This window comes from Hipposideros armiger, unplaced genomic scaffold (genome assembly GCF_001890085.2).
Source record: "Hipposideros armiger isolate ML-2016 unplaced genomic scaffold, ASM189008v1 scaffold_18, whole genome shotgun sequence".
NCBI lineage: Eukaryota > Metazoa > Chordata > Mammalia > Chiroptera > Hipposideridae > Hipposideros > Hipposideros armiger.
In genome coordinates, this window is record NW_017731368.1 from 6833044 (window position 1) to 6855538 (window position 22495).

General features: G+C 38.7%; 1 protein-coding gene across 1 annotated transcript in view; it reads left to right on the forward strand.

Annotated features, from left to right (window-relative positions):
• ULK4 (unc-51 like kinase 4) overlaps positions 1-22495 on the forward strand; it is a 438917-nt gene that overhangs the window by 95182 nt on the left and 321240 nt on the right. Inside the window, exons 17-19 of the mRNA XM_019631040.1 lie at positions 3431-3592; positions 13662-13844; positions 21659-21786. Of these exons, the coding sequence (XP_019486585.1) occupies positions 3431-3592; positions 13662-13844; positions 21659-21786 (473 nt within the window). The remainder of the gene's footprint in view (positions 1-3430; positions 3593-13661; positions 13845-21658; positions 21787-22495) is intronic.

The following is a 22495-nucleotide window of genomic DNA, read 5'->3' on the forward strand; positions in this document are numbered from 1 at the left end:
CCAAGTTGGCACCATCATTGTGCTCTTCCTGCGCGAGGCAGATCAGTCATGGGCTTTTGGATGGCTGCTCACTGCGGCTGCTGGCCACTCAACGGTAGCCCATGGCAACCCACTGCAGCTGGGGTTGCAGCCTACACCGTTACCTGCGACTCACAGCAGCCCAGCTCCAAGTTGAGCTGTTGTTCAGCATCTTAGCTGTAGAGGACAGTGTCACTGGCCCTCATATGTGGGGTCCGAACCAGGGCCCTCTGGCGTCCCAAGCCAGCTCTTAACCAATGTGCCACTTGGCCGGCCCTATCCACATAATTCTTTAACATATTTTTAAATATTTTAATTGATATGTAACATATAAAATGCTCAGGTATTTAGTGTGTATTGCAAATATTTTCTCCCAGTCTGAGACAGTATGAGACATAACCAAGATATTCTTTATGATCTCTTCTGGAAGATTTTTGGTTCTAGTGTTTATAGCTCTGTCTGTGATTCATCTCAAATTAACTTGTGAATATAGAGTTTACTCAGATGTGTTTTATGGTCCAGAATATAGTCTGTCATGGTAATGCTTCATGTGATCTTGAAAAGAATGTGTTTTCTACTTTTGCTGAGTAGAGTTAAATGCCAAAGTCAGTTGATAGTGTTATCCTAACTGACTTTCTGGCTACTTGTTCTGTCAGTTATTGAGAAAGTATATTGAATTCCCCAACTAAAACTTTGAATTTATCTGTTTATTCTCTCAATTTTATCAATTTTTGCTTCTGGTATTTTGAAGGTCTGTTATTAGGGGCATAAATATTTAGGATATTTATATCTTCGGGTTGAATGACTCCTATCATTGTGAAATGACCATTATTCCTGGATAGTCTTTGCTTTGAGATCTGCTTTTCTGAAGTCACAGAGCTACTCCCACTTTCTTTATACATGTTAGCATGGTACACATGTCTTGATTCGTTCTTACGCTTACTTTTAGCCTATCAGTGAATTTATATATCGGGGGGTTTCTTGAATACAGCCTACATTTGGGTCTTGCTTTAAAAAAAAAATCTAAATTACGAATTTCTGCCTTTCAATTAGTGTGTATAGACCTTTATATTTACTGTGCTTGTTGAAATGGTTGAGTTTAGGTTTTTTTTTGTTTGTTTTGTTTTTTTTAACTGAGCCATCCTGCTACCTGTTGGCAGCTCAGCGGCTGCTCAGCTTGGACCAGGACTCGAACCACTGTTGCTCAGAGCTCAAACTCTTCAGCGAGCTCTTAACCAACTGAGCCACTCGCCCAGCCTCCTGAAATGGTTGAGTTTAAATGTGCAGTGTTGGAACTTGTATTCTATTTGTCTGTGTTTTTTGTTTGTTTCCTTTTTCTCTCTTTTTGCCTTCTTTTGGATTAATTGACTTTTTAATGATTCCACTTTATCTCCTTTATTGAATTATACATTTTTTTGCTGTATATATCTCTAACTTAACCACAGTTGACCTTCAAGTAATGACAAATTAATTCATATATAATATATAGGAACCTTTATAACAACCTTACACCAGAATTTGCTGTATATAATGATATGCTTGTTCATATATACTATATAAGAATTATATATAAGAATCTTACACTATAATATATCTAGTACTCCCCTTCTAGCCTTTCTATTGTACATTTTACTTCTACATTTGTTTTGTTTTTTTAGCATTATTGTAGTATAGTCAATATGTAAAATTGTAAGATATTTAAAGGGTACAAAGTGATGATTTGATTTGCATATCTATTTTGAAAAGATTTTCCCATTGAGTTAATTAATACATCAATCACTCCACATGTTTACCTTTTTATTGGTGAGAACATTTAAATTCTTTTAGCAAATTTCAAATATTCAGTCTTATCAACTCTAGTTATCATGTTTTACATTAGATCCTCAGACCTTATTCATCTTTCAGCTGAAAGCTTGTGACATTTCCCAACCTCTTCATATTTCCCCCACCTTTACCTTTGGTTTTGAAAGGTGTGATTTTGGGGTATGGATTTGTAGGTTGATAGTTACCATTCTTCTTTTTTCCTTTTGGTACTTTAAAGATACTGCCCCACTGTCTTCTGGTTTGCGTTGGTTTCTGATGAGAAGTCTCCCGTCCTTATCTTTGTTCTTCTCTACATAATGGGTCTTTTTACTCGAGCTGCTTTTAAGGTTTCTGTTTATTATTGGTGTGTAGCAGTTTGATTATGATATATGATACGCCTTGGTGTGACTTTTCTTTGTTTCTTCTGCTTGGTTTCATTGAGTTTCTTAGATAGAGTTTTCATGAATTTGAAAAATTTTCAGGCAATATTTTCTTCAAACAAGTTTTTCTTCTACCGCCCTGTCCCTCCACCTATCACACACGTTCTTTCGGGGTTCTCATTGCATGTATGCACATTCAGTCATTTGAAGTTGTCCCCTGGCTCATTGATGCTCTGTGTTTTTTCAGTCTTATTTCATTCTGTGTTTATGTTGGGTAGTTTTTATGGATTATTGCTACGTCTTCAAGTTCGCTAATCATTTAGTCCACAGAGTCTAATTTGTTAAGCCAGTCTAGTGTATTTTTCATATAGGAAATTGTATTGTTTATCTCCAGCCTTTTGATTTTGGTCATTTTTATATCTTCTGTTTCTCTCCCCATGCTTATGTTTTCCTCTTCCTTCTTGAGTATACTGATTATGTTTATAATAGCCATTTTAACATATTATACTCCTGATTCTGTCATCTGTGTCATTTTTATTGATTGCATTTATTTTTATACTCATGAGTCATATTTTCCTGCTTTGCATTCGTGGTCATGTTTAATTGGATTTCAGACATTGTGATTTTTATATGTTGAATGCTGGAGTTCTTGTATTCTTTTAAGTATTTTTGTCCTTTTTCTTGGAACCACTTCAGTTACTTGTAAACAGTTTGATCCTTTTAGAGGCTGGATTTTAAGCATTCGCCAGGACAATCCAGAATAGCAGTTAGGGTTAATTTGGTCACATCACTGAAGCAGTGCCTTTCTTAGTATTTTCCTGGATCCCATATTTAGGTGGTCTTTGGCCAATCGAAACACTGTTGTTCCAAGCCCTGACTGATTTCTCAGGGTCGTTTTGCTTGCTCCTTATGACTTTAAACTTACCCCCAATTTTTATGTTATGCTTATATTGTGCATTTTCCAGGTTATTTCATCACATTTATTAAAATATGATTATACTAGGCTAGGTTTAATGATTCACTAAATGATTATTGGTAACAATTTCTTAATAGCCTGAAAGAATAACTACATCTCCTAATCTACCTAACACATCCAGAGGCAGATAATACTCGCCTGGTATCAGGCCCTTACTTGCAATAGTTAATGAAAAAAATGACATGTATGTGTTTCTTATACTAAATAATACCCTTTTAATCTTCTCCATGTTCTCTGCTCTCTCATTCTCTAGGAGGAACGTGTTGTGAATCACATGGCAGCAAAGATTATTGAAAATGTCTGCACTACCTTTTCTGCTCAGGCCCAGGGCTTTATTACAGGAGAAATTGGACCTGTTTTATGGTACCTGTTCAAACACTCCACTGCTGATTCTCTCAGGATCACAGCGATATCGGTAAGATGGAGCACATTTTGGGGATATGTTTGCATATATTTAAACACCAAGTTTGCAAAAACTATGCCAGAATTAGAGTAGATTTAATGGGGTAGGTAGGAAACAGAAATCTCAGAGTCATAGTTGGTGAGGACCATAATTTGATTTTCTCCTAAAGCAGAGTTTCCAATACTGGGGCTGGATAACCTTGGGACTGTCAGGAAATTCCAGTAGGACCTTGGAGGACCATGATATCGTGGTTTCAAAAACTGTATGAGGGTGACTGTGAAAAGCTGACAGTGGATAGGATACCAGATTTGGTGTATTCTTAGTGTTCCCTGACTTTTCCTGTTAGCGCTCTCTTTCAGATTTTATATTAAATGGGTTATCGTGTGATTCAGAGGCATTCATTTTAATGTTCAGCTCTCTGGTTTTGCAGGCTTTGTAATTTGGTTGTCTACTACTTTGTTCACATGGCTGTAATGACTTGGTGTGAAGGATGATTATGAAGATGTGTTAACATGGTTGTATCAATTTAATAGTCTGTTGAACACATACAATCCTTTCTCATATGATTTGTTTAAATACTCTATTTGATCACCAGTCTCATCTGGACTCTCGACATTGTATGGAAACCTCACTGTATTTTTCTTTTCTTTCTTTTTAAAAAGATTTTATTGGGAAATTGGGGGAGGGGAACAGCATTGGGGAATTGGGGAAGGTGAACAGACAAGTTGCTGTCCTTTGGTTCTTCAGTCTAGTTGTGGAGGACGCCGCTTCACTGGCCCATGTTGGTATTATCATTGCGCTTTTCCAAGCTGAGGTAGATCGGTCACCGGCCACTGGATGGTCGCTCACGGTGGCTCTTGGTGGTTCATGCCGGCTGCCAGCCACTCACGGTAGCTAATGGTAGCCCACTGCAGATCCACTGCAGCCTACGCTGTCACCAGCGACTCACGGCAGCCCAGCTCCAGGTTAAGCTGTTGTTCACCATCTTAGCTGTAGAGGGCAGTGTCACTGGCCCTCATGTGGGATCCGAACTGGGGCCCTGCTACTTAGAGCTGGCGTCCCAAGCCAGCTCCTAACCAATGTGCCACTTGGCCGGCCCACTCACTGTATTTTTCTTGTCTGCTCATTCTTGCAACTCCTCACTGTGGCAGTTTCATAACTTACTTCTTTCCTTGAATCTCCAATCCCACATTTTCTTTCTGCATCCTCAGTAAATGACTTTGCCCCATACATTGCAGAGAAAATGAAGCCATCCAATGGGAGTTGTCCCAACGGTGTCTGCCATATCTGTAGACATACTGATACCCATACCTGTCCTCTCTGAGTTCATTCTCTCCTGCTGCAATTGATAAACTATCCTTTCTCCTGTCAGAGACACACTTCTTGTGTTTCTCCAGATTTTCCTGTTCCCTTCTTGGGAACCTCCCTCAAATGTTTTTTTTTGCTCTTTCCTAAATCTTTAACCTGTCCTTGTCTGCTAGAGCCATCTAATCAGCATTCAGTATTCTTTGCCCCATTAAAAAAAAAAATCACACACACATACATGTCAGAAGTCCTCTAGGCTGCACGTTCCCCTTCACAGCCGTACTTCTTCCTACAGAGTTATCGCCACAAGTTACTGCTCCTTGCTGGCCCGTTTCCTCCTCAACCCAATCTGGTATCTGTCCTAAAAATGTCACTGAAGCTGATCCTGTGAAGATCTCTAGTGACTTGTATGTTGCTAAATCCTATGGATATTTTTCTCTTCTTAAATTTACCTTTGCGATTTTGAAGATTCAAGGGCTAACAATCCTGCTCATGGAATATCATTAAGCAGATCATATATAGCATCCATCAAACACACACACACACACACACACAGCAACACACACACACANCCCCCCCGCCCCTTCAGGAGCCAGATGATTTCAAAATACAAAAACCCTCAGTATGGTATGAGTAATCATGGAGAACCTGTCAGAAGGAGTTACAAAGTACACCAGTGAACTTTCTTGAGACATCTTGGAATCATATCTTAGGCATCCATTTTAATCTTGGGCCTTTTAAAAAAAAAATCTGTCCTGCTTTAATTGGATTACTGTTAATCATTTTCATCTTTATATCAGCATGGTTTCTTTTCTTGGTCAAGGTTTTTGGTCTTCCTCACCAAAGTCTTGTTCTTTCTAGCCATTTCTTCATCTGACACATGAAGCTTCACTCTTTCATCTGGGACTTATATTTTGTTCTTAGCATTCATCTAAATAATTAATTTTTCACTGACGTTTTGCCAGTTGTCCCCAATATGTCCCTTTTTTTCTGCTCCAGGAGCCTATCAGTATCATGTGTTATATATTGTTTTCATGTCTCTTTAGTCCCCTGTAATGGAAAACAGTTCCTCAGCGTTTCTGTGCACTTCATGTCATTTACAGTTTTAAAGAATCCAGGGCTTTTATTTTGTAGGGTAGAGGTCCATCCGGGTCCCTCTGGTGGTTCCTCATGAAACCTCCTCAGCACCACTGAGGACTCCTACCTACACCAGACACCTCCATAATGTGTGCTATATAGTGACCATCTATTTTTCTTTTTTCTAGATGTGAACTATTTATAGTTGTTTTTATATAGGAGCTTCTAAACTAGGCATAATAGAAATCTTTTTAGGATCTATATAGTTACTTTATTTTTAAAAGATTTTTATTAAAATATAGCAAACATACAATAGTATATTAATTTCAGGTGTACACCATAGTTATTCAACATTTATATACCTGAAGCAGTAATCACCATAAGTCCATCTGACACTGCTGTGCCATTGCGATATTATTGACTATATTCCCTAAGCTGTACATTACATCCCCATGACTTATTCTATACCTGGAAATTTGAACCTCTTATTCCCCTTCACCTTCCCCCGCTTTTTAATTTTTCAATTACAGTTAACATTCAGTATTATATTAGTTTCGGGAGTACAGCATAGTGGTTAGACATTTGTATAACTTATGAAGTGATCCCCGTGACTAGCCTAGTACCCACCTGGCACTATACATAGTTATTACCATATTATTGACTATATTCCCTGTGCTTTTCTTTACATCCCCATGACTATTTTGAAACTACCAATTTATATTTGTTAATCCATTACTCGTTTTCACCCCCCAAACCCCTTCCAATCTGGCAACCATCAAAATGTTCTCTGTATATATGATTTTGTTTCTGTTTTGTTTATTTGTTCATTTTGTTCTTTAGGTTCCACATGTAGGCGAAATCACATTGCATCTGTCTTTCTCTGTCAGACATACTCCATTCAGCACAACACCCTCCAGGTCCATCCATGCCGCCGCAGATGGCCAGAACCCATTCCCTTCCATGGCCGAGCAATATTACAGTGTATATATATATATGTACCACCTCCTCTTTATCCATTCTTCCATGAATGGACACCCAGGCTGCCTCCACATCTTGGCCATTGTAAACAATGCTGCAATGAACATATGGATGCACTTGTCCCCTTGAAGTAGCGTTTTGGGTTTCTTTGAATAAATACTGAGAAGTGGGATTACTGGGTCCTTCTTTGTCTCTTGTTATAGTGTTAGTTTTAAAGTCTGTTTTGTCTGGTATAAGTATTGCTACTCCAGCTTTTTTTGTTTGTTTCTATTTCCATGAAATATCTTTTTCCAAACCTTTACTTTCACTCTGTGTGTGTCTTTCGATCTGAAGTGAGTTTCTTGTAAGCAGCATATATGAGTTTTTTTTTTGTTTGTTTTACCTTATTTTACCTTTCATTATTATTATTATTATTATTATTATTATTATTATTATTATTAGTTTCAGGTATACAAAACAATGCAATAGTTATCCTTTTCACCCCTCACAAAGTGACAGTCCCCCTCCCCCCATAATGACCATCTATTTGTAGCATTCCTTTTATACGAGAGGTGGGCAGATATTTTCTAAAAAGGGCCAGATAATAAAGATCTTTGGCCGGCTTTTCACATGTCTGAGTCCTCATTTTTCAGGCCTTAACTTAAATGTCACCTCCTCTGTTATGACACCCCCTTGTCTCTCATTGTGTTTTCTGTCGCAGCAGGGAGCACAGCTGTGTTTGTGTGATTCACACATGCACATTTTCTCCTGCTGGAGTGTCCATTGCAGGAAGTTAGGAGCCCTGTTCCTTTCGCCCCCTCCCTGAGTACACGGGGCAGGTGCTCCGCAGACACTCATTGACAGAGTGAACGTCTGAGCGCTGGCTGGAGGGCAGTGTTGCTCGGAGCTGAGGCAGCACCCTGCTCCTTGTCCCAGTTGTAACGTTTGCCTCCGCTGCCCCATGATGATTTTCTCCTACTCATCCCGTGGCCCCACAGGTTCCCCCATGCCAGTGTGGTCCCCAGACCTGCAGCATCCACATCAGCTGGAAACTTGTTTGAAATACAGATTTTGGGGCCCTAACCCCAACGTGCTGAATCAATCTCTGGGGAAGAGGCCCAGTAATCTGCATTTTAACAAGCCTCCAGTTGATTCTAATGCCTGCTGACGTTTGAGGACCACCGCTCTAGACCTTGGGGCTCTTGGAAATACTGGCATGGCTTGGAGTAAAAGATGGCTAATTTCTCCTCCCACCCGGGAGTGGCATTTGTTTGCTTAGGGAGTGGTATTTGGAGGGTATGGACCTGGCTTGGGAAATGGATTGAATGGATAAAGAAGTTTCTGGAATTGTTAGGATTACAGAGGATCCCTCTGACCAGAGTGGGAAACTGAGAAACCTGTCAAATTAGATTGCGTGAAGTGGCTCCTGTGAGGGCGACCACTGGGGTAGTCCTCATCGTTACTGAAGTGCTGAGATGAAGGGTGTAGAAAGTGAAGAAGTTTGCAGGGTAGTGGTTCTCACAGGGGTTGGTGAGAGCTTTGCAAGCAACACGACTACTTCCTCTTCTCTGTCCAGCCTGGCCCTTATTTTTATGTATCTGAAAATCTCTCAGGGGTCAGATGAGAGTGTGTATAGTTTGAAAGAGCTCCCAAGGTAATTTTTGATATGACATCAAAAAATCATGCAAAACACAAAAAACAAATGATTCTTAAATTTATTACATGGTGATTCTATTCATGTTTCTAATATATATGCAGCCTTCTCTTTTGAATTAGTGTGTTTCTTAGAAAGCTTTTATTAAATAGACTCAAGTTCTGGGGATAATATCGTGTTCTTTTTGAAGCAAATTTTGAACTGGAACTGTTCTTTATAGTTGTAGAATAGAGTCTCAAACTCTTTTTAAAAAGTAAATACTTCAAAACCAAATCACTGAAGACCAGACTTGAGGTTTATTTATTTTTTGATTCAGAAAATACAACAAGCACTAATGAGCTCTTAAGCCTCCGTGAAGCTCTCAACTCTGTTTGTTATCCAGAAGTGACCAGTGAAATGGAAAGTCTCTTAGGCTTGTGAGCAGCATTCTGAAGACAAGATCATTCATTTCCTTTCAATTGCTTTGAATATACTTAGACATAGCTTGAGCAAATCTTTTATCATGAAGTGTCCCCATTATCATCGGGTAGGGATTTTATATTATTAGGAAGTCAGTTTTGCTGATGAGAACTACTGTTTCTCTGTGTTGAAGTCCCCGTTGGGAGAACCCTTAATTTGCTTGAGCAGTTCTGATTGTAGCATGATCTTGAGGGACTCCATATAAAATGTTCTCATTTTTTAATCCTTGGATAATAAAAATAATGAAACAATTCTGTTTTGATCTCATAAACAGAAATTTTCTTAGGTTTATTACAAATGAATTTTTAAAAACTTTCACTTTCAAAACCAGCATTGTTTTAGTGAATTTATTTTTCATATTCCTGTGTTCAGATATTAGCTGCTACTTTTCTACCAAAACTTACACCATTTGGGTTTGAGACTTGAAGAACCCTACTTTCATAGCTTATAAACTTACTCACCTGTATGTAATAAAGGAGAGAATGAAATGTTATTTGGAAGGTGTCCAAAGTAGAGTTTATATCATGGAATTTCATCCTGATATGGCTATCTGTAAGTGAATACAGATTCTTGGTCTATGTTTGAAATGGAGTCAATGATTATTATTTTCTTCCAGATTTATTGAGATGTAGTTGACATATAACAGACATTGTGTAAATTTAAGGTGTACCTCATGTTGATTTGGTACTTACGTATTGCAGAATGTTGGTCGTCATAGGCGTTGGCTAACACCTCCATCACATCACATAGCTACCACTTCTCTTTTGTGGAGAAACACTTCAGATCTATTTATTCTCTTAGCAACTTTCAAGTATATATTACAATATTATTAACTATAATTACCATGTTGTACATTAGATTTCTAGAATTTACTCATCTTAAAATGGGAAGTTTGTACTGTTGGACCAACCTCTCCCCACTTCCCCCACCCTCTTGCCCTTGATAACCACTGTTCTACTCTCTGTTTCTATGAGCTCAGCTTTTTAAGATTCCACATCTAAGTGATATCATACAGTATTTGTCTTTCTCTGTCTGACTCATCTCACTTAACATAATGCCTTCAAGGTCCACCCATGTTGTCGCAAATGGCAAGATTTTCTTCTTTCTCACGGCTGAGTAATATTCCGTTGTATGTATGTACCACACCTTTATTCACCTGTTGCTGGACGCTTAGGTTGTTTCCATACCTTGGCTATTGCGAATAATGCTGCAGTGAACATGGGAGTGCAGATATTAGTTTGAGATCCTGTTTTCGTTTGTCAATGATGATTAAAACAAGACTTTTGTAAGTATATCAAGACTTTTATATGATAATCAGTTCCATAAGGAAAGGGACACTTTTTTGGGTGATTGTTCTAGGAAACAGTATATATGTAGCTCTTCACAAATGTTCATTTTTCAGTATATTTGTTTACTCAGTAACTTCAGAAATGATAGTAAATATATACATTATTAATAAAGTCAACTTTCCCGTAAATGTTTATTTCCATATAGTAATTTTGAAAATGCCTAATATACTCATGGCATTAGAGTGTAATTAAAATCCTTACAGAATAATATGTATTTATTTGAAAAATTTGAACAGCAATCGGAGAAGGTTTCTCTAGATTTTCATTGTTACTATGTGCATTTACCTTTTCCTTTCTGGTTGTAATAAGGTCACATTAGCATTTTCATGAAGATTGAAAGTAAGGTTTAGCATAAAATAAATACATTTACTTTAAACATTTCAATTTGGTGGAAGATTTGAGTTTGATATCAGTCAACACTTGTTTTTCTTATTTTATCAATAGGAATAACTTTTCAAGGAAGTTCATTCTCAGGAACAGAAAAAATATTTAATATTTTTCCTGAGATGTTCAGAAAATGAAAATATTTTTCAAAGTCTGTATCTTTTCCTTCTCTCCCTCCTACCTTTTTTTCTTTTGACATCATTATATTTCTTACAATTTATCTTATCCTTGATCTTTTCATTATTACTCAAGGTTATAAATCTGTTTCAAGTATAAATCAGGAAGGAGGTTATATGACATTAATTATAATGAATGTTTTTGTAAAACTATTTCTGGTTTTCATTTGTTTCTCTCTTTGGAGTCTCCCACGTGCACACAGAATATCAGCATCCCTCTCTTTTGCTTCAAACTGTTGAGGTTTTCCCATTGCTTATGGCATAAAATTCAAAGGTCCTAGCTTGGCAGACCATTTCTGAGTCCAACCTGCTTTTCTAGATGGATCATGTTTTCCTCTTTCCTACTCTCTGCCTCTCTTCCTTTACCAGAAGTGTGTTCTAATTTCATCAGACAGCTTGCCTTTCCTAGAACATGCTCTACATCTTTATGTCTCCATGTGAATAATCGTTCTCTTCTCTGGCTAGAATTTTCTTATTTTCTCGCCTGTCCATTCCCCACTTATCCTTCAGAAACTAGCTCAGTATCATCTTAAATATGGAACTGTTGTTGACTTGCTTTTTTGCCTTTCCAAGCATCATTACTGAGCTCACTTCTATTATAACACTCGTTAAATTCTATTAGTTTATTAATAACAAGTTTTTTAATATATTTTTTATTTTTCAATTACAGTTGACATACCACATTATATTAGTTACAGGTGTACAACACAGCAATTAGACATTTATATAACTTACGAGGTGATCACCCGATAAATCTAGAACCCAAATGATACCATATACAGTTATTACAACATTATTGACTATATTCCTTATACTATATTTTACATCCCCATGACTATTTTGTAACTACCAATTTGTACTTCTTAATCCTGTTACCTTTTTCACTCACCAACCCCTGCTTCCCATCTGGCAACCATCAAAATAATCTCTGTATCTATGAGTCTGTTTCTGTTTTGTTTGTTCATTTATTTTGTTCTTTAGATTTCACCTATAAGTGAAATCATATGGTATTTGTCTTTCTCTGTCTGACTTACTCCAATAAGCACTATACCTCCAGGTCTATCCATGCCGCTGCAGATGGCAAGAACCCATTCCCTTCCATGGTTGAGCAATATTCCGTGCTATATATGTACCATCTCCTCTTTGACTGATACACAGGCTGTCTCCAAATCTTGGCCATTCTAAACAATGCTGCTATGAACATATGGATTCGCACATTCCCTCAGAGTAGCGTTTTGGGCTTCTTCAGATAAATGCCCAGAAGTGGGATTGCTGGGTCCTTCTTTGTCTTGTGTTATAGCCTTTGTTTTAAAGTCTATTTTGTCTGGTACATGTATTTCCACTCCAGCTTTTTCTTTCATTTTCATTTTCATGAAATATCTTTTTATTTTTTAAAAAAGATTTTATTGGGGAATTGGGGGAGTGAACAGCATTGGGGAATCGGGAAAGGGGAACAGACAAGTTGCTGTCCTTTTGTTCTTCAGTCTAGTTGTGGATGATGTCACTTCACTGGCCCATGTTGGTATTACCATTGCGCTCTTCCCGGGTGAGGCAGTTGCTCGCCGGCCGTTGGATGGCTGCTTATGGTAGCTCACGCTGGTTGCCAGCTGCTCATGCTTGACTGCCAACCACTCATGGTAGCCCACTGCAGCCTATGCTGTTGCCAGCGACTCACAGCAGCCCAGCTCCAGATCGAGCTGTTGTTCAGCATCTTAGCTATAGAGGGCGCAGCATCTCTGGCCCATGTGGGATCCGAACTGGCAGCCCTGCTGCTCAGAGCTCGCGCTCCCAAGCCAACTCTTAACCAACAAGCCACTTGGCCAGTCCATGAAATATCTTTATTCATCCTGTTACTTTCAGCCTGCGTGTGTGTCTTGTGATCTGAAGTGAGTGTCTTGTAGGCAGCATATTTAAGGGTTTTATTTTTTTATCCATTCAGCTACCCTGTGTCTTATGATTGGTGTATTTAATCTATTTACATAGAAAGTACTTGTTGATAGATACGTAGTTATTGCAATTTTATTCATATTTTTGATCTTTTTTTCTTCTTCTTAAAGAAGTTCTTTTAACATTTTTTATTTACAAGTTTTACCTCTAATAGTCTATGAGCAATTTAGGAAAAGCTTAGGGGTCTGACTACCTGATTTGAATTTCAGCTTTGCCACTTACTACTTATATGTCTTTGGTAAAATTACCAAATTTTTGGTAAATATTTTATGCCTTAGTTTTTACAAGCTATAATAACAATACCTTTGTTATATGTTGTTGGGAGAATTAAATTAGATAGTCTTCATATATTCTCAGATAGTGTTCTTGATATACTAAACAGTAAGTGAGATGTTTACTTTAATGGCGATTGGTTCAGCCTTTAGCTTAGTGTCTGCACAAAGAAGGCACTTAATGATGCTTATTACTTAAAGGGAAATTTTTCTATATAGACTTATGAATTCGTTGATCATTTTAGCTAGCTCCTCATCATTTATGTGATCATTATTCTAAGAGTCTCCAATGTATTAAAACAGCATTTTAGTTTTCATTAGCAGCTGGGTTGTTTTATTTTTAAATGTGCTCAACTTTTCCAACTTTCTTACACCGAAATAAGTAATGAAGGAGCGAGGAACGTACCTTCCGCTCCTTTACCCAGAAGCCGTTGTTACCTTTCTGGGGCCTGGTGAATGCACTTGGAGCTGTCTGACGGATGTGTCCTCCTGTCTCTGCAGGCCTTGTGCAGAATCACTCGCCATTCTCCTACCGCCTTCCAGAACGTCATTGAGAAGGTGGGACTGAACTCGGTGATGAGCTCGCTGGCATCTGCCATCTGCAAAGTGCAGCAGTCCATGCTGACCTTATTCACCGCTCTGTTGTCCCGTGGGATTCACCTCCAGAGACTGATCCAAGAGAAGGTTCGACACAGATTTCACCTGTGCCTCTACTATAAAAATGGTTCTCTTCTGCAGCGTTAGTAGTTCAACAAGTAATATCATCTCTGTAGAATTTACTGTTTAACTCAAGGGGCCTTTGTGAAGTTTGCCAAACCTGTGTATCATAGGCCATTCATCTGAGGATTTATGAGAGTCTCTTAGTGATTAAAATAGAAATCCAGTAAATGGCTCTGCCCGCTTGTCCCATTTTAGTGATGAAAAGTTAGAAAATGAGTCCCGTCTTATATGCTAGTATTTCTTACGCCATCTCCTCCTCAGCCCCCACCTCTTTTCCCATATCCATTGCCTGCCTTGGGTGGGGGGGTCTCTTTATATTCTGACTCATTTTTATTCCTTTCCTTATACCTTGCTATTGATTGCAAATCACCTTTAGAGCTCCCTTTCTCCTGTTTTCACTCAGTCCCCTTCTAATCCTTTGTCTTTATTTTATGTACAGTAGAGTTTGTAAGTATTAAAGTCACATCACAAGACGATAGCTATAGAGAAGTCTTTGTAGGGTCACCTTTGTCAAAGCGTGTCCTCTAGGCCTTGCTAAAGAGTGATTCTGGGCCAGAGCACTGCATCATCTGGGAGGTATGTCAGCCATGTAGACCCTCAGGCCCCACCTAAGGCCAGCCGAATAAGGACTGACTTTTTTTTTTTTCTGTTTACTTTGCTCATTTATTCAGTTCTTTAGATTCCACATATAAGTGAGATCATATGGTATTTGTCTTTCTTTGACTTATTTCACTTAGCATAGTGTTCTCTAGGTTCATCCACATTGTTGCAAATGGTAAGATTTCATTCAGGATTGACATTTTAATGAGATATCTAGATGATTTGTTTTGTTTGAACTTTATGGTTTGAGAAGCCCTGTCCTGGAATACGTGTGTGCAGTGAGGTATTAACAGATCAAAAAAGTGGACCATGGTTACATATATATATTTGAAAAGACCGAGTTAAAGTTAGATATTTTCAATTGTACAGACTTTCCCATTTTTTTCATATGCTCATGTATATTATAAAAACTTCATGAGGGGAACGTAATGTACAGTGTTTTTTTAAACTTATTGGACCAATTATCCCTTTTTGGAGGGGAGATACCTGTCAAATTGGAGGTTTGTAGAATATGGTGAAGGTAATGCTAAATGTAGAATGGATCCACTGAAATAAGTGTTTGCCCTGGTTCCTCTGCATTGAATGCAACACATTAAATTTTGGGTTTTATACTCAAAGTTAAAATGTCAATAATTATTATTAATGGTCAGGTTCACATAGCTTGATCTGTGAAAGTCAAAATAGAGAGCAAGTCACTTCTTCTTGTCTTTAATTAGCCTGATTTAGATTCTGCTAAGAAATTTGAGCCTCAGAATGTATTTTTTTCTGACAGTCTGTATTTTTAATTATTGCTACCAAATTTCTCAAATCATTATTGTTGTTATTGTATGAGCGAAAGTACCATTTGAGTAGTTTTCCTGTGTAAGTTGTGATAATAGCTGCTGAGGGTTTTAGCAGTTTTGCTCCCCCCCCCCCCCCCCCCCCAGTACAGGCCTGGATTGATTTAGTTTCCAATAAGCTATTTCACAAAGCTAGTAAAACAAGAACTTTGTGGTTCAGCTTTCCTGAGACGTGAGAGATGTTGGGGAGGTCCGGGAAGAGAAAGAAGGCAGCGCAGCTGTGCACAGGCTGCAGGGAGTAAGGGACATGGACACAGGCTGGGAAGGAGGAAAAAGACCAGATCCAGCACGGTCGAGATAACTGGCCTTTCTTCGGGGTTTTGACACAGTAGTCATTGTTTTATTTTTACCTAAAGTGCATGTATTTCTCTATATACGTGTATTTTAGGGGCAGGTTGACTCACCTTCTTGCTAAGCTGAGGCAGCCTCAGGTGTTGGATCGTTGATAGAGGTCGGATGAGTGGAAGAGGAAGGAATCCAGGAACAAGAGTGGGTTTACTGCTTACTGTTGGGCAGAGAGAAGGGAACTGCATGTGTTCTTCTCTTTGGGTAACTGGTGCCTGTGTATCATGGCATTTTTTAATTGAAACACAGTCCCCCAAAGAGGTCCATGCCATTGTTTTTTAAATAAAAGAAGTTACTATTCACTGCAGAAGATTTAGAAGAACCCAAAGAAGAAAACAAAATCAACTGTAATGTCACTACCTAGAGATTGGTGCTGTTAACACACTGGTTTATCTCTTTTTGTCTATTTGTGTGTCTGTGTATTTTATATACACATTTTTATATACAAAATTAAGATCAAAATGTGTGTGTCATTCAGTATTCCCCAAGAACATTTAAATTATTACATAATTTTTCGTTCTGTGACACCATAATAACTGAACTCTTCCCCCACTATTAACTGCTTGGCTCTCATGTTTTGGTTGGTACTCAGCCCGATGCAGCGAACGCCCTGTTACGGACATCTTGTGTCCGCCGCTAATAGAGTTCCACAGGTGTTATCCACATAATGCTAGATTTTCCTCTAGAAAGGTAGATGATGAGAGTACCACTCACTTGTAATTTCACCGGCAGTCATTAAGACACATGCAAGAGTTCTCTTACAATAAAACCTGGAGTTCAGGATTATTAAATTAGTAGTATACTTCCTGTTTTCGAAGTTAGTTCGCAGTTAATGCATCTGATTCTCCATTTGAAGTATGTAACTCTAGCCATGTGTTCATCTTCAACTAGATCAACTAGATTGTATTATTATTCCCTTCTGAGTCATGCTCATGTTCTTGACTGGATATTGAGGTACTGAGGGAATTTGTTTAGTTCGCACTCTCGCCTAGATCAGCTGTGCGGGTATCAGTGTCCTCAGATGACCACACACAGCAGCCCCGTTCATTACTGGTGTCATCATCTCCAGAAGGCCCTGCTTGCCCATAGATGTGCGAAATGGCAGAAGATGCCTTGATCCAAAACAAGTGTTGGTTCCATATACCACGAAGTGAAAAGTGAGCGTTCACAGCCATGGTGACAAAGGACTCGAGTTAAAATTATGTGCTCTGCATATTCTAGTCATTGGACAAATCGGGCAAAACAAAAATTGTCAAACTGCTTTTCCATTGCCCCTCACCCCCCAACGCTTCACAGGATACTTTTGAACCATTGGTAGATGGTACCTTACAGGCACTTGTTGCATCACCTTTTTACAATTCAGGTGCTTGAATGACTATGAACAAGAGGCGTCCAGAAGGCTTGACCAGGTGTAAGAAAGAACCTTGTCAGTTAGGTGTGAGTTTATGTACTTATCTTTGCCCTATGAGCTGTTTTGTTTTGTTTTGTTGTTAAATTCCTGGTTTACTTTGCAGTTTTATTTTTCTGGTTCTTCCAAGCTGTTAATGTTGTCCTATGAATGTTCGATCTTCATGGTCTGAGGCTGGAGGAGTCTGAGAGTTCATAAGTGTGTTTCCTGCTTTTTTTTTGGGAAGAAAGAGATTGGACGAGGTCATTTTTCTTATATAGTATCTAGAAACTTAAAGTAGCTAATGTGAACTTATTTTTATCAGATTATGTTTATAACCTTTATGAATTTTAGGGTTTACATGTTTAGTATAGAAAATCTAGTATGTATGGAATACAGAATACAGAAGACTGGAAGAAAATGCTTACCTTTCTAAGATAATCTCTTTAAAATTTTTGATATATACCTTTCAGATTCATATTTGTTGTGCATATGTATGTGCACATACACATACACTCAAGCACCCCCCTACCGCCTGCTGCCACACACATGCTGTTAGAATCTTTGTACAGAAATTGGATCAATTATGCATTGTTTGGTAATCCGTACTTTTTCCTATTCAGTGATGTCTTTATAACTTTCATGAATTTTATGTTTGAATAAGCTACGGCCAAGTAATGAGAATAAGGGTGGCAGAATAGTATGTCATTCTAAACCCTCAGTGACACACACCACATGTATATATACACAATATGTATGTACATATATACATGTATATGTATTTATAAAGGCATATAGGGAGAAGGGGAGAAGTCTATGAATATTACACTAAACTAGACAACTCCTTTGTAAATAAATCACTGGTGTGGGTTAAAAAAAAAACTTACCTTAAAAACTCAGTGCCAGATTCCTGATGTTAGGAAATCAGAAGCATCTAAAGCTCCTGGAACCCCCCTCTGCTGCATGTCAATTAGTTGAGCTTAAAAAACTCACATCGACTTGTTGAAGGTACATAGATTCAAACATCTGCCTCAGTCTTTTTTTTCCTGAGGTTTGTGACTTTGAATTTCGTAGCTGGAGAATCAGTAATGCACACTTTGGGGGTCACTTAATGATTTAGACATTAATTTTTAAAGCCATACCACATTTCATAGGTTAGTTTGTTCTTGCTCGCTAGTAACATCCTTCTGAGGGTACTGACTAGAGATGCTGCCTTGTAAAGCATTTGCTTATTAATTTTGACAATAGCTGCTGTCCGTTTTAATCTTAGTGTAGTTTGGGGCCATTGCTTCGAGTTTAGCATTTTGACCAAGCAGCACAACAGTGATTAATGATAAACCAGACGCTGCAGATCTCGGTTATTTGTAAACACTGTGGAAGATCAGGATGAAATTTCATGCCTGTGGAATTTTGAAAAATTTGAATGCTAAGTCTGCTAAGGTTTTTTTTTCTTCTCACAAGTCACTAGGCATACTGACTCAAAGGTTGCAAATCCAGCATTTAAAATATAATTAATTGATGCATATTAATCAGATTATGTGTTTGTATTGTGATATTTTTAGTGTATCTACTTTAATGTATTCTATGAGAGACATTTTACTCAGGTATTTGGCTAAACTTCTTTAAGGAAAGTGTAATCTAAAAACAATTTTATATTTAATCAGCACATTTTCCATTTCCGTCAATATTAAACAGGAAAATTGTGTCAGCATAGTTATTCACGAGATTTCTCATTGTTTTTCCCTGAGGCTGTTAGCAGTTGATGGCCAGGCTGTACTCATTGCTTTTCACCTGTGACAGGCGATTGAAGCAGATCAATTTTACTGCTTGAGGTTTACAATCTTGAAGTTCTCATCATCATTTTTTTTTCATCTAATAATTTTGTCTTTATATCTGTACCCGAGGGATGTTTCATCCTTTTGCTTAATTTTGATAATATTATTTTGTTTGTGATGGATGCTTCATAGATTTGGGCCCATTCCCAACATTTGGACTATTTCACCATATCATCTTTATGTTAGATAGATATGTTCATTCTGAAATCACTGCCAAGTAGCATTTGAATATTGGACGTAAACTTGTCATGCTATGGTTTGGCTTATAGACTTAAACAGCTTCTGCTTTTTACTCCACATGTAATATTTAGGCATGTTGAGCTGAATGGCAAGATGAATTTAAATCAAAGCCGAACACATAGTGGATTGCACACTGAAGTGACCTGAGTTCATTTTTGGTTCCCAAAGGTCATTTTGATTATTCACCGTCTGCGCAAAGTCTTTGCCTGCAGCTTGTAATCTCCCCTCCTCAAGTGTTTGTAAGATTAATACTGTTCTAGAGGGGCGGTGCCCGTTACTTAAGATTAAATATGGAGCCCTGGGCAATTAGTTGCAGAGTGTCGGTCAATACCGCCCATTCAGTTTTTCTGAAGTGGCTAAAGGAGCATCTGTTTAGGGTACAAGGTGCTTTTAGGCTTAGATCCAAAATTTTCTGTAATACAGGCATTTAGGAAGTCGGAGTTGCGTTACAAACAAATCTCGTACCCAGCATCTTTTATTTTTTATATTTGCTGTAGTTTGTCTAGTTTGTTTCACTCAAAATCATAAGCATATTATTTTAATTTTATAAGATTCTTAGTAATGGCTTCATCTCAAGAGTTGTAGCAACTATTGAGAATATTTTATAGGTAAATAATAATCATATTTGCTGTCATAGAAACTCACTGTAGCTGCATCTTGTAGCATAGATAGAAGAAAGCAAAGTTAGATAAAGCCTGTTACAGTAATTCAAGAAATATAGAATGGTACATTGAAAGAAGGCAGTGATGCTGATGGTGGTGTTCTCGCAGAAATTGGGGATCAGTTGGCCATGGGAGGGAAGAGGAAGAAAGTCAGGGGAGGTGCTCAGAGTTCTATTTTTAGCTATTGGATCGATGATCCTCAGAGCAGATCACCTGTTAGGCGCTGAGTTTACTGTTGGATGTGTAATACAAAGAATTGCAATATACCCTTCACCCACATTCACCTGTATTCACCAAAGGTTACCATTTTGCCCTGTTTGCTTTATGGTTTCTCTCTCTCTCTCTCTCTCTCTCTCTTCTTACCCATTTGAGAAGAGGTTGCAGACCTGATGCTCCATTACCTTCAATTACTTCACTGAATACTCCCTAAAAACAAGGCATGGATTTAATCTAGAAGTTAACATTTATTTAGCGTGATTATTGGCTAACCTACAGCCCTTATTCAGATTTTGCAGTTGTACCAGTAATATTCTTTTATGTGGCACAAAACTTGCAGATCTTGAATTGCAGTTAGTTATGTCTCTTTTGTGTCCTACAACTGGAAGAGTTTTTCAGTCTATGGCTAGTGGCTGTTTGAATGGTTTTTGAATTATGTGTGTATATATATAGGGTTGTGTTGATGTGGGAAACAATTTGTGATCGTGGCCCTTGACCATAGAGTATAAATTAGAATTGGGAGTTGCCTTTGGGGAAATGGGCTTTCTCCTGTCTGTGCTGGAAGGGTGAAAACAGATCTGTTACTCAAGGACACCTTGGTGTTGATTCTGTTTTCAATCAGAATGATGATGAATTAATTTGATTATTTGGCTCAGGAATCAGGTGAGAGTGATGCATAGATGGAGATATAGCTCCATCCTTAAATAGAAGCATATTCCCGACTGTAAATTCTTCCTGCCTGGCAATATGGCACCCAATGTGAAAGGACTATGGCATGGCAAAAAAATTGAGCTGCCTTGGACACAGTGTCACTGCTAGGTGCTTGCCTCTGTTAAGGACTCTTGGGAACTTAGATTCCTGCTGTCTGTAACCATCTTGCTAACAGTACAGTTCCATATTCCTGCCTACTTACATTCATTAACCGTGTGTGTGTGTGTGTGTGTGTGCGTGCGTGTGCGTGCGCGCGCGCATGCATGTGTGTGTGCGCGTGTGCGCGTGCGCACGTGTGTCTGTCTGTTATTTCCTTTTTTGTGTATCAGTAGGTACCTGAAATGATGTACAGTTTTTCTCTGTTAGAAGAGAAAATAACAGTATTGTCAATATTTATTCCCGTGTTGTGTTATATCTTTAAAGAAGCTATAGGACTATAGGTTTTTCTTTTGGGTCGTGTGTTGGGTATTTATGTCTGTAGGACCTCAGGTGTGTATATTAGAGAAGTGATCTCTGTATGTACAGGTTTGCTCAGAGGTCCATGTCTATGTGCAGGCGTGACTGCCAGTTCTTCTAGTTATTTGCTGCCACGCTTCCATTAGTGTGGTGGAGTGGGTAAGAGGCAGGCTTTATTGTCTGACTGGCCTGGCTTTGAATTTAACTTTGAATTTGGGCAAATGGCTGAACCTTTCAAAATTCAGTTTCCTTTTTAAAATAGGGGTAATATTGTCAACATTTTATGGCTCATTTTCAGGTTTAAAATGAGATAAAACAACACATATTAAAAAGGTAGTGCAGAGTCTGGCACAAAATAAGAATGCAGAAATGGTGGTTGATATTTTATTTCTTGCTGTCGGTTCGGTTATTATAATAATCTTTTTGTTCTGGAAATTGACTGCCTTATTTTGTGTTTTCTCAAAAAAATGTTTAATGTCCTCCACAGGATTTTGTCTCTACAATTATCCGTTTACTTGACAGCCCCTCAACTTCCATTAGAGCAAAAGCCTTCCTGGTTCTTCTGTATATTTTGATTCATAACCACGAGATGCTGCTGCTCAGCTGTCAGTCAAGGTAGGACGTTCTCTGATGATTTCATCAATAACTTCAATTTGGTGCCTGTTTTATTAGTTTCAATAAGAGTGCTTCTTGGCCTCTGTGTGCCTGGTATGGAAATTGTTTCCCTGGACTTTCCCAGGGGTATGATATTTCACATACAGCCTCAGCGTGGAAACCCTGAAGACTCAGAGAGGGCCTCGGGAATGGAACTGGGGTGGCGGGAGATACCTGGAGTTTCCCGGGTCTGAGGATAACCCAAGGGAGGGTGCTAACGCTGGTCCTGGTGTGTCTCTGGGAGGTCTTTTCGGCTGGGGTTCCGTTATTGCGGGGTTCTGGAATGGGGAGGTGAAAGCCCAGAGGGGCTGCCTGGTACAGTAGGGGAAGGCGCAGGGCAGCTTCTCGACTGGCCTGTGCTCGCGGATCTCTTCCTGTCTCTGGCTCTCACCTCCCCGAAGCTCTCCTGGAGGCGCCTCAGGTGCCCTTCATGCTCTGATGCTTCTTCCTGAGGAACATCTTCCGCGCTGTCCAGTCCACATGCTCTGTTGAAAGCCCAGAGGAACCTTGAAAACATGGTTTAATGTCCGTTTCTCAGCCCAGCTTTTTACTTATTGTAGAATATTGAGGAGACCCTGGCATTGCTGAACTTGATCTAGATGAGGGATTGGCAAAATTTTTCTGGTAAATAGCTAGTGAGTAAGTATTTTAGGATTCGTGGACCAAGAGG